Source organism: Indicator indicator, chromosome 18, assembly GCF_027791375.1.
Source record: "Indicator indicator isolate 239-I01 chromosome 18, UM_Iind_1.1, whole genome shotgun sequence".
Lineage (NCBI taxonomy): Eukaryota > Metazoa > Chordata > Aves > Piciformes > Indicatoridae > Indicator > Indicator indicator.
Window position 1 is genome coordinate 14,336,352 of NC_072027.1, and position 16,822 is coordinate 14,353,173.

Consider the following 16,822-nt stretch of genomic DNA (forward strand, 5'->3'; position numbering starts at 1 on the left):
GTGCATATGAAAGGCCCAGTGTTGGTAAAGTCTTTGCAAATTCCTTAATTCAGAAGTTGTGAAGGGGTCGGAGTGTGTCTGGAGACAGCAAAGAATCAATGAGACACTTCCATGTTGAGTTGGTGCTGAAGAAACCTTATGTGCTTAATTACATTCTCTCTCATGCTTGTTACGTGTGCCCCCAATGCTTCTTTGTCTGGTATCACAGGCTGTTAGGTGTTGGAAGGGACCTCCAGAGATCATCAAATCCACTCCCCCCTGCCAGAGCAGGATCACCCTAGGGCAGGCCACACAGGAGTGCATCCAGGAGGGTTTTGAAAGTCTCCAGCTTTTAGATAAATCTGTGTCCCACACTTTCAGATGAGCCTACACGGTTACTATTTTCACTCTGTAATCTTTATTTTTAATTACTTAGAACATGAGTTAGATTAATCTGCAAAACTTGAAGTTTAGTAGTAACAATTAATTTACTGAGAATTTAATACTGAATTGTGCCTTGGAATAGAATCATAGAATCATAGAATCAAGAAGGCTGGAAGAGATACATTTGAGGGACAGTATTAAAATAGCACACCAGAATCAGGTGGAAGACCTGATTGTGACTTTCATATATTTGTATAATTTCTTACTGGAGATCCATAATTACTCTTCAGCTGAACAGGATGCCCTTTCCAGGGATCTCCAGTGCTTGCAGTGCAGCCAGAGATCTCTCTTTTATGTGTGTTGTTCCTCCCATTGTTTGAAAGTTTGATCACAGCCTGAAAACTGCTGCAAGTTGTGAACCACTCTGCCAGGTACTTTTGAAGAACTGCAGCTTGTGGTTTGGGGCCATGCTGAAAGCACTTAGCTGTGAAATGGCAAGCTGATGGCTCTACATGCCACTAAGAATATAGCCCTCAGATGACTCAGCTGCACCTGTGCCATAACAAGTGGCTAATGTTCAAAAGCGCCTGCAAAATATTTGAGAAAAGCTTGCTGGAGTTAAAAATACAATGACTGATTCTTCACACTGGTCATTCTGCTATTGCATATACCTACCTCCTGGAAAGACTAAGATAAAAATCATACCCGGGCAAGTCTCATGTGTTTGCACATCTTGACTCTTTTCTCCACTGGTCTCTCTCTTTGTAAAAGAGACTCCCATGTGTGGTGGGAAAAGATAGGAGCAATAAGAAAAAGGATACCTGTTGCTGCCTCACTTAGTTTTGGCTTAATCTTGAGTTCCTACTTTTAAAATTAGCATTGTGAATGTAGAATTCTCTGTCTTATAAAATGTCCGCCATGTTTAGGGTAATAAATTCTCTACTTGTCAGTGATCTTGTCAGACCTGTGGCTGAGTTGGTCTCCCAGCAAGGATGAGAATTGAATGAATAATCAGGAGCACCCAATAAAATTACTAGTAATTTTTTTGTGTTCTAGTAAATGCCATTCTGATTCACAGATTCACTGTCTGTAGGCAGCAGTTACTGAGATTATATTTTTAATTACATACTAACTTTTCTTTGGTGTATTTTTAATAACAAATATTTGGGGTCTAAAAGTGCTAGGGGATGGATAAATAGGGAGTTGTATTCCTGTGCCAGGCTTGCACAGTAGGCAGGACACCTGCATGTCCTGCAGCATATGTGAGGGATGCAAGTGAACATACAGCCTTAGACAAATCTAAAATTTATCTCTGTTGGTAAAAGCATTGGAGATTGAAACGAAGTTCTTAAACTGACTTGCCTGAGTTTCTTGTTACATGGCTTTTTGGAGGTATTTTTCTTGGTTGGAGTTTTTTTTGTTGTTTTTTTTTTTTTTCCCCCAAAACTGCTATTCTGGAAACATTGTGTTGCATGCTACTGAGATGGGCAGAATGACAGGAGACAGAGGAAAGTAGCTACAGTAATGGCACATCCATAACCTAGCCAGAATTTTCTGCAGGCTGATGCATTCATAGTACTATTAGAAGTGCAGCAGTTGGTATCTTCAGAAAAAAGGCCTTGGATCAAGAACCTGACCATTAATCTGTTTGTTGGTGTGAGTATGACTTCCTGTCATAAACAGGAAAAAATAAGAGAACTCTGAGGAAAGCAAAAGTTTCTGTACTTCTTATTAGAGTAAATGGAAATCAGGAACCCAAGAAATGAGAGGTAGTGCATTATAAATCTCCCCTCCTTTTTGCTTCTTTCTGTAGGACCCTTTGACTTCAGCTCTGGTATGGCAGGCAGACAATGGCATTAGCTAATTTGGCTCTATGTAGTGCTGAGCATGAATATGAATTAGGGACAAGTGCCTGAGCTCTCATACTGACTTTTGTTTAGCTGTTAATTTGTGTGAATGTTAATGTGCCACATGCATATAAGCTCAATTAGGTTTGAAAAATGCTTGTTTTCTTTTCATGGCTTCTAAAAATCTAAGCTTAATTTCATTCCAAGTGCATTTATTTTTCTCAAAATAATAATGAAGAGCATGTATAAACACATCCAAGGTTTAAAATTCAGTGTAAACGTTACACAATGATCTTCTGACTCCTAAATTAAAAGTGACAAAATCATAGAATGACTTAGGTCAGAAGGAACATAAGAGATCATCAGATGTGACCTCCCTGCCATGGGCAGGGACACCTCACAACTAGACTTGGCCTCATCCAACCTAGTCTTGAGCATCCCCAGAAAGGAGACACCCACAAGGCATTCACAACACCCCTGGGCAACCTATTCCAGAGTCACACCACCTTCATACTGAAGAACTTCTTCCTAAGATCCAGTTTAAACCTACTCTCCCTCAGCTTAAAACCATTCCCCCATGTCCTATTGCTAGACACCCCTATGAAAAGTACTTCTCCAGCCTTCCTGTAGGATCCCTTCAGGTATTGGAAGGCTGCTCCAAGGTCCCCCCAGAGTGTTCTCTTCTCTAGGCTGAACAGCCCGAGCTCCCTCACCCTATGCAGAGGTGTTCCATCTTTGTGGCCCTTCTCTGGACCCACTCCAACAACTCTGTGTCCTTCTTATGCTGCGGACACCAGAACTGGAGGTGGTATTCAAGGTTGGGGGGGGGGGGTGTCACAAGAGCAGAGTAAATTGCTCTAATAAGAGTCTTATTTTGATGTGTGCATTTAGCAGTACTGTAACCAACAACTGCCCTAGGTGTGAGTGTTGGGATTGCTTTGTGGTTTTACTTTACAAAGAGTTTTACTCTTACAGCCATAATAACCCTTAGTCTGGAGTGAGGATTTCTTTTGGGTTTTGCTACTTCTTTGCATATTGTAAAGCTTAGCTTCTGAACTCCATCTTCCATGCTTCACTATTATACATTATTGATCAGCATTGATGGTCCTGCTGCTTCACAAAGCTAAGGAAGATGTTCATCTAACGTGACAGAGCTTATAATCTGAACTTGGTATAGACATGATGCATTTGCTAAAGAATGAAGAGTGCTAAAGAGAGTGTGGAGACTGAAGTGTACTGGATTCTGTGTGCCTTATCTTAATATTTTAACCTTTTATAAATATTTTATTTGCAGAGGTTTTGCTTTTGCTTCCTGATACAGGTGCTAACATTAGTTACTTTGTTCAGAAACAAGTCTGTGATCAGCCATTTGGATGTTGTTTTAAAGCCCAGTGAATTTCAGTGACTTGATTATCTCGTATTTTGAAACTGCTATCTAAATGGACCTTTCAGAGTTCAGCCAAAATTTCTGTCTAGTTTTGGGTAGAGTATAATAATCTATGTACAGTGCATGACATTTTGCAGAAGTAGGACATTGTGTGGTGTTATTTTATTTAGATTCATTTTATTTAGACTCAGAAATGAGCTAGTCTGGGAACTCTCCCACAAAGGTGATACACTTCCAGTGACTGATGAAGGATAAACTGAAGTGGTGATACTCTGGGAAGGCCAGAGGGTGTTGTAAATGGCCTGTCATGCTAAGTGCTTGTTTTTCACTATGTTAACTCACCCTAATATGTAATATGTTGAAAGACAGGGTAAGCCAGAACTTCAGCCAGCATCCAAGCCTCATGTGGCTATTTGATAAATTGCTAGCATATTATTTCACTTTTAAAAGTCCGGGAATTAACTAGTTTAGTGACAGCCAACAAAATTTTGTCATGAGATGGTTTATAACCATTTGCTATGTCCTATATAGAGCACAGAAATTACATAAATGCTGTTTTTCCCAATTTGAAGTCTATTAAAACATTTAGGTAAGGCATAACATTTTCAGAGGGAGCCTAATCTACTTCTCTTTTACCAGAGCCCCCCATAAGCTCCTAACTCACTTTTTAGTTTGACAAATGTTATCAACTTGCAGAAATGACATGAGTAAATACTTTAACTATGATTGAAATTCAGGTGTTCCTTTCATACATGATCTTGCTCTGATCCCTAGGTAATACATCTGAGCATAATGGTGGTTTTGTCTGGTTTTCCCTTTAGTTCCATTTCTGAGAATACTGTATATGCATTTGTCCATTAAAAAGTTTTAATATTAAAACTGAATCATGGGTATCAGGTCATATATATTTATGGTTGAATAAATATATACAGAGACTCTCATTTGTGTTATTAAATCTTTACTGATTTTTGTAACTGAACTATAACTAAATTAGTTTTGTGTTTCTGAAGTATATGTCTATTCCCAGTTCAGGCTAAATTTCTTTATATTAGCTAGCAGCTGGTGAAGCCATAATATTTTACCCTGTGATGCCTGTGTCACATTTCATGTCAATTATTATATCTGAAGCAATTCAGTTATATGAAATTTTATCTACAGCAAGCTTGTGCTCCCTGGCTTTTAAATTCAGTATCACTGAGCAGAATTCTAGGGTTTTGCATCAGAGAACGTACCTTTCAGTGGTTAAAATAATTCTAAAAAGCGTGGGGGAAAAAAATCCCTCAACAAAATAAAAAATATTTCAGATACCGTTTTTGGATCACATCCAGTGTCTACATTAAAAATGCTTTCCAGCACCAGAGGAAGCCAGAATCGTAACAACTCATTTAATACCACGTGCTCTCTGAAAAAGAAAATGAGATCAGTAGTTAAATGAAGTGCCCACGGACCCTGGGCATGGTGCACAAGATCAATAAGGATGATAATGTAGAGATGTGGGAGGACACTAAACTGGTCTGTTACTCAAGATTTATTTTGTCTTCCTGAATCTTTCAGAGTGCTCTATGGAAACAAGATCACAGAGATTCCCCAGGGCCTTTTTGATGATCTTGTGTCTCTGCAGCTGCTGTGAGTATGATCCCTTCCTCTTCTTTATTCTACAGGCAAGCTAGATTTACTGGATTTTTTTTTTTAGCTTCTGACATTAATATAATCACCCTTTCCACTGAAAACTCACTGGGATGTGCTAGTCTGTTGTCTCTATGTCAGACAAGAGGGAGGCAAAGGCTGAGGGGAAAAAAGGAAGGTGCCAACAGTTTTATTGCACAGCGTGTGTAACGAGTAATAGACACAGAGGATTTATGTGTGGGGAGGAAATGAGAGACGTGCTGAAGTCCAAGAAAGGAAATCTGGCCACTGGCTGATGTGCAGGTGGGGATGCCATCTGACTGGTTTTACACATTTAGCATTTGTGGTTAAATATCTAGATCCTTGAGGGCTACTGTGTTGAAAGTGCCTGCTCTTGAAAGCAAAATGGTGATACGAAAGTTCTCATTGTCACCAGCCATGCTTAGTTCCATATTTTTATTATGCTGAATGTGGCTTAGTTGCAAGAGACATTATTAAAAAATACATTGTGTATTTGAGTATTTTATGCCATTTGGGATTAAACACACAGCTATGATCAGCGCTAAGATGCATATCACACAGTCCTCAGTATTTATTAATGTAGCATACAAAATTTCCTAAGCCAAACGTGAAATTGCAAATTTCACTCACTCTTGTCTCCATAATCACATTGGGAACCAGTAACTCCTTCAAAGAGAAGGAAATCAGCTGCTCTTTCAGCCAGTTGGTAGAAGGAGCAAAAGTAAAATGCGTTTACTATGTATTCCTCATATTCTGCAGCATGGTTGACGCACTTTGAAAGCAAAGTTGATATGTGATCAATCAGTTCTGGTTTATATAACACACAACCCTCCACTTCCAAACAATAAATTATACTAAATATAAAATAAAAAATAGCTTCTGGACATGTTATTTTAAGCTTTCCTGTTTTAATATAACCAGAAATGAATATCTAACAGATCATGATTACCATTCAATATGTCACTCCATGATTGCTCTCTTCTCTGCATTTATAGGTTACATGAAAGTAAGCATAGGTTTAGATTAGAAATCCATGAGCAAAGCCCAAGACCTAAAATACGATATCATGGAGATTGCTCTGTATGTTAAGTGAAGGACTACTCAGATGTTTAGTTTTAGTGAGGTGTCCCTGCCCATGGCAGGGGGGTTGGAACTAGATGATCCTTGTGGTCCCTTCCCATCCTGAATGATTGTATGGTTCTATGATTCTAAGATCTTAGTTGCAAACACAGACCACTTCATTCTTGAATATCAGGACAAGAAAGAGCTTGGTTTGTTTATGACAGTCCTTGAGCTGTGATAGTTGGAAGCTGTTCATCTCCTGCATGCAGTCAGTTGTTTTGTCTTCACCTTTTGCACATCCTTTTGCTGGCATCTCCTTTCCTTTGTCTTGTCCCATACCTCACATGTTAGTGCTTCACTGTCTTTGTGGCCAGCGGGGCAGGCATTTTGCCATGTGTAAGAAAAAGTACAAAAGTGTTTGGAAGCTGGGACTCAGCACGTGCTTATATAACTGGCATTGTCAGGCTCCGGTTGCCTTCAGTACAGTGAAGATGCTGCCAGTGAAAGGAGAGATAAAACTTAGCTTGTCACTTTAACCTCTGAGAAAGAAACTATATTGTAAAAAACTGAGCTTTATCATAGTCCTCCTCCTCAAAGGTTGCAAGTTCAAAGTAATACACAGTTGCTCTATTTAACCCAGAACATTTTACAGGTAGGATCTTTTCCAATAGAAAAGAAGAATAATCACTCAACACATGGCTCACAGTGTCCTATGAAAAAGTGGGTCCAGAACTTTTGCATAAAGCATTAGGCAGATTTCAATGCCTTTGTATTATAGTCCTTGTGTGCATGTAGATTGGGCTTTCAACCAATTACATATTTAAGCCTGTTTTTCCAGTCTGAATCATCTCAACTGATGCCTTTCTGTTAAGGGGGCAAAATCTGCATGCCATAGAACCATTAAAAGCTGAAAAGATGGAAGTGGGTTGCCCCATTATGGGATTTCCAGAGTATTGTGGCTCTGGAGCCATTTAGGGTCTTCTTGTAAGTGTTTGACTGTAAAGCAGCTTTTGGCAAGGAGAACACTGAATGATCATGCTTTAACTGCAAACGAATGTTTGCAGGCTTTTCTGGTCATGGCTTTGAAGCAGCTATTATGGGTTGGCTTGTAGTATTTTAATGGATACCGAAAAAATAAGTGCCATTTGTTGGTTTTAGACCTGCTGTTGAACAGTTGGAAGAGTGCCCTGTGATTTGATCTAATTTAGCGTTCAGTGGGCTCTAGATTGGATTTCTTCTTATTAGTCTGGAGACACACTGATAAGAATGCTCTGATTAAGGTATCCTGGTAGCTGCTGTAATTTACTAAGCTTGAGCTGGAGCATTTTTGAAAATACACTGGTGTATGGTGAAGCAGGAGACAAACAGAAACAGGGAGTCATTGTGAGGCCTGTATAAAATCATTGAAATTGCATTTAGAAGGAAAAATAATTACTGTGAAATTGCTAACATTGTTATTTACTAGTTTGGATAAGACTCATCAGAGTCAGAAATGTTATTATCCTTCTCTTTCAATATACTGTCACAATATAGGCCCAGAGTATTCCACTTTCGTTCTGGTACAATTGTTTTGTTTAAGTGCTTTACATCTGCAGACAGTACCACTGATGTCAGATACAGCATCTTCAACTGTCCCATTGGGCTCTGGTGTATGGGAAATAAAGAATTCCAAACAAGTTTTAAACTGCCTGGCTAGCATTAGAATTCTGTATTTCAGTCATATAAGACTGAGGTGAGTAAGCCAATATTATATTATATTTGGCAAGAAAATAACCAGACATGGGTAGATAATAAGGTTTTTCTGTTGGGGCATGATGTTGGTTTTATTATTCTTTTTTTAAGCCCTACTGATTTAATTTAAAATATTGCTTCTGATGCCTTCATTATAATTAGCTATCTTAAGTAGTTAACATTCCCTTAATAATAAATAATCACAATTGAATTTCTGTTAAATTGCTGATTTCACAAATTGTATGTTTTCCTAAAGACGCAATTGTAACCAACACAGCAGCAAACATTATTACAGAAGTCCAACTACCCATCTGTTCTGTGCAACAGAAGCTTTTCTTGGACCATGTTATTTTCTTTATCCTATTTGAAGTTGCCAGGAGAGGGGATGCTGGAAAGCTACTGTAGCTACTGTACCCTATCCTCAAGTCAGCAAGCTGGACTGAGTGTCTTCTGAGAATTCTAGGTCGGCTTGGATTATAGAGCGCCAAACTGTTTTCCAAAAATTAATAACTGGAGTGACTTTTTTTTTTTTAAACAGCAAACTGAACCTTTCATTTCACTGGGGCAATAAACCATCCAAGCTGTAAAATAGTGTTTGATTAATGAACAGTTGTTTGTGTAACTTGCATTTGAATATCAAAAGAATGGAAAGGGTTTCAGTTTAAGGTGGAAGCTTTCAAGTAACCATTAGATGTGGTCACTTTGAACTCCTGTCCAGGAGGCCTTTGATTAACCTTCATCTGTCTATAAACTGGAATGTGTTTAAATGTCCTTCTCACCTGTCTTTCAGTTTTCCTGGAACATGGACAAGCTTGTTCAGGAGCCCTTGCCCTTTGCCAAACTTTATGCCAATCACTGCAGAGGGGGCACAACATAACACTGTGCAGCTTTCTCTTTCAGCAGCCCTGTGACAGATAAGGCTGACAGTTGCTCTGCTTGCTCCCAAATGAGCAGAGCCTGACTGCATTGAAACAGTGAATCGTGTGGCTCAGGACAGTGAGCTGTGGATAATGGGCACCAAGTTTGTTAACCAGTGTTTTTCATATGTACTTTCTTCTCTGAAACCATATTAAAACAAACATTCTGGCAGCCTTTTTATTACTGTCATACACTGTGTTCTTCACAGTGCTCTTATTTCTTGGAACAAGAAGGTATCATCAAATCTCTACTGTTTAAAGAGGTCATCTAGCACAATAATAAAGGGGGATGAAATCTCATTTTTCAGATGTTTGGCAAGTATCACTTTTCAATAAACCCTTTTCCTTGAAGCCATTTACTTTGCATAGTTAGTAATTATACAAGGGCTCAGGCGTGTTGATCCCAGACCTTGTGGCTGAGATCCTCATGGCTTGCAGGGCAAGAAAAAATCCCTATAGTGGACTCTGTTTTGATGTTGCCAGAAGTACAGGTACTCCTGGGGTGCATATATATTGAAATCATAAAATGAAGCCAAAAGCTTATAACCTTCTTATAGTATCTGATCGTAAGGGAAAACTCATCTCCGTAGTTGGAAAAGACCAGTAATAATAGTGGTGCCTGGAGTTAAACATACTGAACAGATAAAGTAGCTTCAAAAGTGGTGAAAAATTAGACTTCCAGATCAAATCATCTCACCTGGATAAAAACTGAAACTAGAAATTATATTTACAACTGCAACTGAGCTTTATTTAAAATAGACTTATGTGAAGTGACAAGTTGTCTGTGTCCTTTCAGAAACTGCTATTATAAGTCTTCCCAAAATTCAGCATTGAGTGATCTCCTTTTTAGCCTGTTTTTGTGCTGTTTCTCCTTGGATGAATATTTGAGATACTTGGCAGTCCCATAGCTCTTCTGGTGAGGTAGCTTGGAAAATATGTCCATGGCAGATTTGCCAAGTTTGAAGTGCTTGCGTTGATTTGTAATTGTAAATTTAATCCCAGTACTTAAGAGTTTAAACTAGGATCTACCAGTTATTTATTGTGTACTTTCAGGGCTTGTTTAGAAGCTCAAAGAAAATCCACTGAAGCACAAACCCATGCAAAGTATTCTTAAAGCAAGAAAGACAAAATTGCACTAAGAATGTACATCAATTCCAATATTTTGTATTGTATACATTACACCCTTGTATACTTGGGTATCATTAAACAGTGATGCAAACAGTATACAAGTGCCAGGAGGAAGAAATGTTAGTTTTCCATTTCCCAGTCTTTTGTAGCACAGTAGTCTCTCCTCCCATAGCAATCTTTCTGAGCGTTGAGTGGTGGATCAAATCTGATTCCATGGAGTTACTCGTTTTTCTAATGGAGAATTGACAAAAGACATTAAAAAAGATACCTTCTGACTAGATGTGAGAGGAAACATTTTCACAACTACAAGTCATACTGTGGAGCAGGCTGCCCAGAAAATTGTGCATTCTCTGTCCTTGAAGATTTTAAAGACCATATTGAATAAAACTCACAGCAACCTTGTCTGGCCTTACAGCTCACCTGGTTTGGGGAATCTAACAGAATAAACCTCTCAAGCTTCCTGCCATTCTGAATTACCCTGTGATCTGAGGAAATAATTAATTCTCAGATAAAGCAAATATCTGCATTAAGTATCTGTAATTTGGTCATGCTTCGAATGGGGTTCAGACCAGATAACCCCTGGAGGTCCTTTGTAACCTAGGTAATGTCTGGGCTCTGTAATTCTAAATTCTTAGCAAAATGGCATATGAATTTTCCCTTGATTGCTCAAAATATTTCTGACTACAGCCAAGATGCTGTGCAACCTTTGTCCTTCTAGTTCAGGGCAGAATACTCTCTGCACAGACCCATTTAATAGCTTTAGAATTGTTTTCAAGCCGCTTGCCTCAAGCTTTTTTCCTTCAGATTTCTGCATTTGAGCTGCTATTGTGATAACATTACTAAGCTCAAATACTACTCTTAAAGTGAGGGAGCAGCATCTGCCAGACACAGAAATACAATTACAGTCAAGCACTAATGAAAGACTGTAACAGCATCTGTCTTTTCTGTGTCACTTCTGTAGCCTGTCTGCGTACAGCTTCCCAAAACAACTGCTAGTTCATACGTCAATCTGTAATTTGTTAGCTCTTCTGACGCCAGTGCTGCACTCACCTGACAGAATCTGAGTTATTATTGCACAAGAAACTACTTCCTGATAGTGCAGGAAGGTGAGAAAATGTGTGCATTCTGTTGAGCATCTGAATTACTGTTTGGTTATCTAAAATCCACTGTCACATTACCTGCATGCGTAAGTTAGACATATTGAAGTTGAATAGCAGAAGTCCAAGTCCTGTAATAGCACGCACTTATAATTCTCCAAGTAGTAACACAGGTACCACAGGATTTTGTGGATGATGTTCTGACTGGAGTTGCAGTCTCTTCTATCAGTAATGAAAGGAGTCCTTTAAAATCTCCCCAGAACAGGACTGTCAGACTATTTCTGTGCTTCCTTCTTGACTCATTATCAGCTTGTGACTTTTCCATATTAACTTTTGTTGAATAAATTTGTTGTCATCCTCACCATCCAGTTTCTTGCATTCAGAGAAACACCTGAAGCTGGTTCAAGCAAGCATAATGATGATTTCACACTGAGTATTATCAATTGTAGCACTGATGGACAGTGGTCAGTCATCACATTAGAAAATATACGTTTTAGTAGATGTCTAAATATCTTGGCACAGTGAGCAGCAGTCAGATTACTCCCCTACACTCCAGGCCATTTTAAAACATTCCTGGAGACTTATATAATTATTTTGCCTGTAAGTAAGCAAGGACACACAGTTCTGTTGTTAAACATGGCTTGTCATTGACTGCTAGGATGATGGAGTGCTTGACTAGATACTTCCATATTGGCACTTCCACTGTTCTCTCTGATCAGTTGTGTTAAAGATAATTCTTAACTCCCTTTGCTATTGATATTCTAGAAAAGTCAGGTATATTTGATTTGTATTCTGCTGTAAGCCATGCAAAACTGTTACCCAGTTCTCTCCTTTCATACAAGTCTCTTATGCATTTTACATCTGCCTTTTTCTGGTGAGTTTTCATTTCCCCCAGTGGAGTCTGGCATGTGGGATGTGCCAGCCAGTTCTTGGGATGCGTTTTCATTCTCATCGTGTTGTCATTGCTGTCAAAACACAAAGCTAGTGAAAAAGAGTTTTCTAATGGCTCTGTGCAGCTCTTCTCCCTGACAATTTCCTTTAGTTTCACTAGTGTACCTAGAATGATTTCTGGTCCATCCTGTAGCAACAGAAATCAACCTCCTGTCTCCAGAATGTTTAAAGGTTGATAAGCTGCTCTTTCATTCTCCAAGTTAGGTACTTATTTGCTGATGGTTTGATTACTTGACTACACTGAGCTGAAAATGCAAACATTGCAAAGAGTAAAAACCATATAAACATCCCCATTTGCTCTTAAAAAACAATTTTTCAATCATTTTGGGTTTGGAGTGCAAAATGTTATTTAAATGTTAATCACTTGAAACTGTGCTCGGGCATATAATTCAATTATTGGACCATCTTAATTATGCAGATGGTGCTTGTGAGCATCTGATACAATTACAGTGCCAATTCAGTGCACATTCATTCAAAGAGCTTAGCTGAAACATTATTACTTCACTGTGTGTGGACAAACTCACTTTTTCAGAAAATGGGTTCATGGAATTGTAATACTGCTCTGCTCATTGCTTTCAGTGATGTGTAAACCACAAGGTCTTTAACCATTCTCCTATAGTCTGTGGTGGTCCTAGGCTTGCAAGAGATTTCTTCATTTTTTAACATATCCAGAGGGATGAAAATGGAGACTTGAGTTAATAATCCATCATCCATCTAAGTAGCAGGTGGATTTATTTCTACTTGAATTTTTAAACTCCTTCTGAATGCTGCACCACATCTGGAGGCTGTGTATAAATCTCATCCAGTAAAGCCAATAACAAAATAGGAAAATCAGTGGAATTTACTTTCACCATAAATTGGTGCAAAATAAATACAATGTAATTCTTGCTAAATAAGACTCAACATTTAATATTGTCCCTTCTTTTGGTGTGAGTCCAATATAAAGAACACTTACCACGTTTTACATGGTTTTGTGTTTAAGGAAGATCAGTGTTTCTACCTCCTAGAGTATGTTTTTCTCAATGCTTTGGTGCTGGTTTAAAAAAAAAAAATCTTAGAACCACTTTTAACTCCATGCAAGGCCAGCCCTGTACAGCTAATTAATAATTAGATGCCATCAGGGAGGCTGTGATAGTGAAGAAAGATTAAGCAAAGAATTGGAATTTATAAAGGGGAATATCCAAAGAGGGGCTATTTTAAAAGAACAGAGTTTTTAAAGGAATAGAAACCTTAATGCTTCTGGCCAAGGATCATATTCTAACTCACAGTAAGTGGGAGGAAAAAAATGTAGGGGTGATTTATTCTGCTTTCTCATGGTTTTTCGCTTCCCCCCTCCCCTTTCTCACTGATTCCGATCAGAAATAGGCCATTAATCTGTTTCATGATCCACCAACTGTGGCCACATCTGTGTTACTGCTGTGCACACTGTCTATGCTCTTTAGATTTAGGTACTGAACATATATTGCATAGATGTTACACAGAAGAGGTGTTGTCACCTCAGGAAAGCTGTGTGTAGGACCTGAATTCCTGCCTCTAAACAGTCTGCACAATCGCTTCCCTGTTCCAAATGGCTTTCTCTGATGCTTGAAGGAGAGAGTGTGCCTCTGTATTTGTGGCTATGTGCAGGATCAGATTGTCTCATTTTGGGTACTTGGCTCTTACAGAAATGTCAGAGATTGTATTGCTATGAATCTTGTCACTGAAAATCTATACCAGCAAAACTTGTCACATTGTAAATTCTGATTTCCAGCAGTTTATTCATGTTTTGTTGAAACTAATCAGAGAATGAATTTGAATCCTGTGCATTCACTGCAGTTCTAGGTCATCTTTTGCTCTGAGGATTTATTAAGTGGGATCGATGATGGTTAGACTTCAATCTCACTCTTTGCACAGGAGCAAATGGCATCTGCCCAGCACACCTCTCTGGTGTGTGCACGTCTTAAGCATCACAAAAAGACACACTGTTTATCCACATATGCAAATACAGCTGTAGCTCAGTTGTAATTTCTCATATTAATGAGATTATTTTCAAAATGAAAAAAAAAATTGTTATTTGATCTTTATGCTTTTCTACAAGTACTGCTTGCAAGAGAAAATATTACTGTAATATTAGGGGAGAAAAAAGTTTCTTCCTGTATAACTTACATCCCAAGCCTCTGTTATGGAATGACTAGTTGAAGCCCCTCACAAGAAGGGCATTGAGTTGCTGGAGCAGGTCCCGAGTAGGGCAGTGAAGCTGGTGAAGGGTCTGAAGAACAGGTCTGGTGAGGAGAGGTGAAGGGAGCTGGGGTTAATTAGTCTGGAGAAGGGAAGACTTCCTTGCTCTCTACAGCTCCCTGCAAGGAGGCTGGAGTAAGGTGGGGGTCGGTCCCTTCTCCCTGGTATCAGGTAATAGGATGAGAGGAAATGGCCTCAAGTTGCTCCAGGGAAAGTTTAGGTTGGATGTTAGGAAAAATTCCTTTTCTGCAAGACTGGTTGGTCAGTCCCTGGAACAGGCTGCTCAGGGAGATGGTGGAGTCACCATGCCTGGAAGTGTTCAAAAACATGTAGCTGTGGCACATGAGGTTTAATGGCCTTGGTGCTGTTACATTGATGGTTGGACTCAATGAATTTAGACATCTTTCCAGCCTTAATCATTCTGTGATTCTAATGTGCATTGCCTAAACCTAATGTGGGAGCAGTGCACAAGGACATGGGTTAGAAACCAAAGGACTTGTAATGTATAAGTGCCTGTCTGGGGATATTGTTCAAAACTCAGTGGTTAGTTCTGCTCACTAATAGCTCCTTAATTGTTCTTTATGGAAAAGATAATGTGCAAGCTTGAAAAAGAAACACATAATGTACAATAACCAACAGGGAATGGACTGCTTTGGCTAGGACACACAAATGGCTGTAAGAAGCAAGTTGTAAGAAGTGGCATTGATGTTTGCTGTTGGAGCAAAATCTTAGAAGTCAGATGCGTGGTAGAAACTGTTCTTGCAGCCTAATATAAAAATTGTCCTGTTACTTCTGGTAAGTCAACAGGAGTGAGGATTAGGTGTTACATAATTATCAGTCAAAGCAATGCATTTATTTTGGTTAGTAGTTCGTGCAAAAGTGTAACCTCATTTATTCATCATTGCCTTCTATGGGACTTTCTGTCCTCTGACACCAAACTGTTTCTCACAATATTTAAAGAAGGAAGTTCTGGTAAATTGATATTGACTGTTCTGTAGTCTGGAAAGGTGAGTTCTGTTCTGACTCCCTCTCATTCCAAAGCACTGTGTTCCTGTTCTCCTTGAGAAAAGAGCTTTGCTCAAGTATGCTTCTATCTTTTATGTCTCACAATTACTGTAGCCATTCACTGCAGTAATGAGGTGCTGCCAAAAGGACAGTAGGAGCAGAGAGCTGTACTGACTACACAGCATTCCAAAGGTTTCAGCAATGCAAAGCCAGCTTGCTATGCAGAGGAAGTAGCTTCTGAGGTTATTTTCTGGAGCAAAAGAAAAGCATCATGTGCAGCTAACAACTATGCAGTTCTTCCTTGACAGGTTGCCCTGTTGTATGTAGCAGTGTACATGCAGTGGTGCTAGAGCTGTGGTTAAGAGGCTATGTTTGCTTGCTAGGGAATGGAAGATGACTTTTCCTTTTTATTTATAAACACATTTTCTTCTGATTTAATATTACTGTGGTGCCCCATAGAGAGCCACAGTGCTGGAATATTAAGCCCTTCAAAGTTATTAGCAAAGTAGCAAGAATTTAATGACCAAGAAAACTGACTTAACAGCATCAATTGTTTGCAATGTAGTATTTTTCTCAGTAAAAAGATGGGGATTCTGGCTTTTGTAAGAACGGGTCATTTCTTGCCTATTTTCCTGCTGCACCTAAAATACTACATATGCAGATGACAGGGACAATTTAAGTGTTCTTGTGCTGGAATGCCTCAGAGGGAGATCTAGCTTCTTGTTGGGATTGTATATACTTGTATACATGACAGAACAGTGTTTCTGTGACAGAACTCTGGATGGATAATCTGAAGAGAACTTGCACAAGTACTGGCTGAACTTATTAGTTCTTCCAACCAGCTGCTCTGTAGATGTGGAAAAAATATTTTTAAAAGGGATGTAAATTGCCTTTGTGCTGCTTTTCCATGACTGCACAGGACTGTGGTATAACTGGAACAGGTCGCTCATGGCTTTATTCAGTATTGTCTTGAAAAACCTCCAATGATGGGAGACTGCACAACTCATCTGAGCAGCTTGGTCCAGTGCTTGACTGTTCTTAGGTATGAAGTGAGATTGACTTTCAGCAAGTTTTAGTCCAGACCCTACACTTTTCTCTTCTTGTCTCTGAGGAGAATCATGTTTTCTTTTCTTTCATGATCAAATTAACCCTGCGTTGCTTATCAGAAGAAGTCAGGCTTCTGGAATTTCAGTTAGATTTAAGACAGCTGCTGGTGAAGAAAAATGAAAAAAAAGCTTCTTCTGACTGTGGACTTCGTATATGAGTGCATGCAATAATAAAGTGGGGAGCATTTGCCATTTTTGTGTATATTAAGCTGAAGACTTCTTTATATATTTGTGGAGAATTTTGAACAAATTGGGGGGTGGGTGAAAAAAACCCTGCAAGATCTTGTCAGTGTTTTAAGATTGCTAGTAGTTATATTGTCTCCAGCTATTGGAGTACTAGTGCTGACTGTGTTTTTTTGCCTTT

The 16,822-nt window shown here is 39.0% G+C and overlaps 1 protein-coding gene across 1 annotated transcript in view; it reads left to right on the plus strand.

The window, feature by feature from the left end:
- Positions 1-16,822, plus strand: part of SLIT3 (slit guidance ligand 3) — a 503,078-nt gene that overhangs the window by 349,654 nt on the left and 136,602 nt on the right. The window contains exon 12 of the mRNA XM_054389401.1: positions 5,152-5,223. Within this exon, the coding sequence (XP_054245376.1) occupies positions 5,152-5,223 (72 nt within the window). The remainder of the gene's footprint in view (positions 1-5,151; positions 5,224-16,822) is intronic.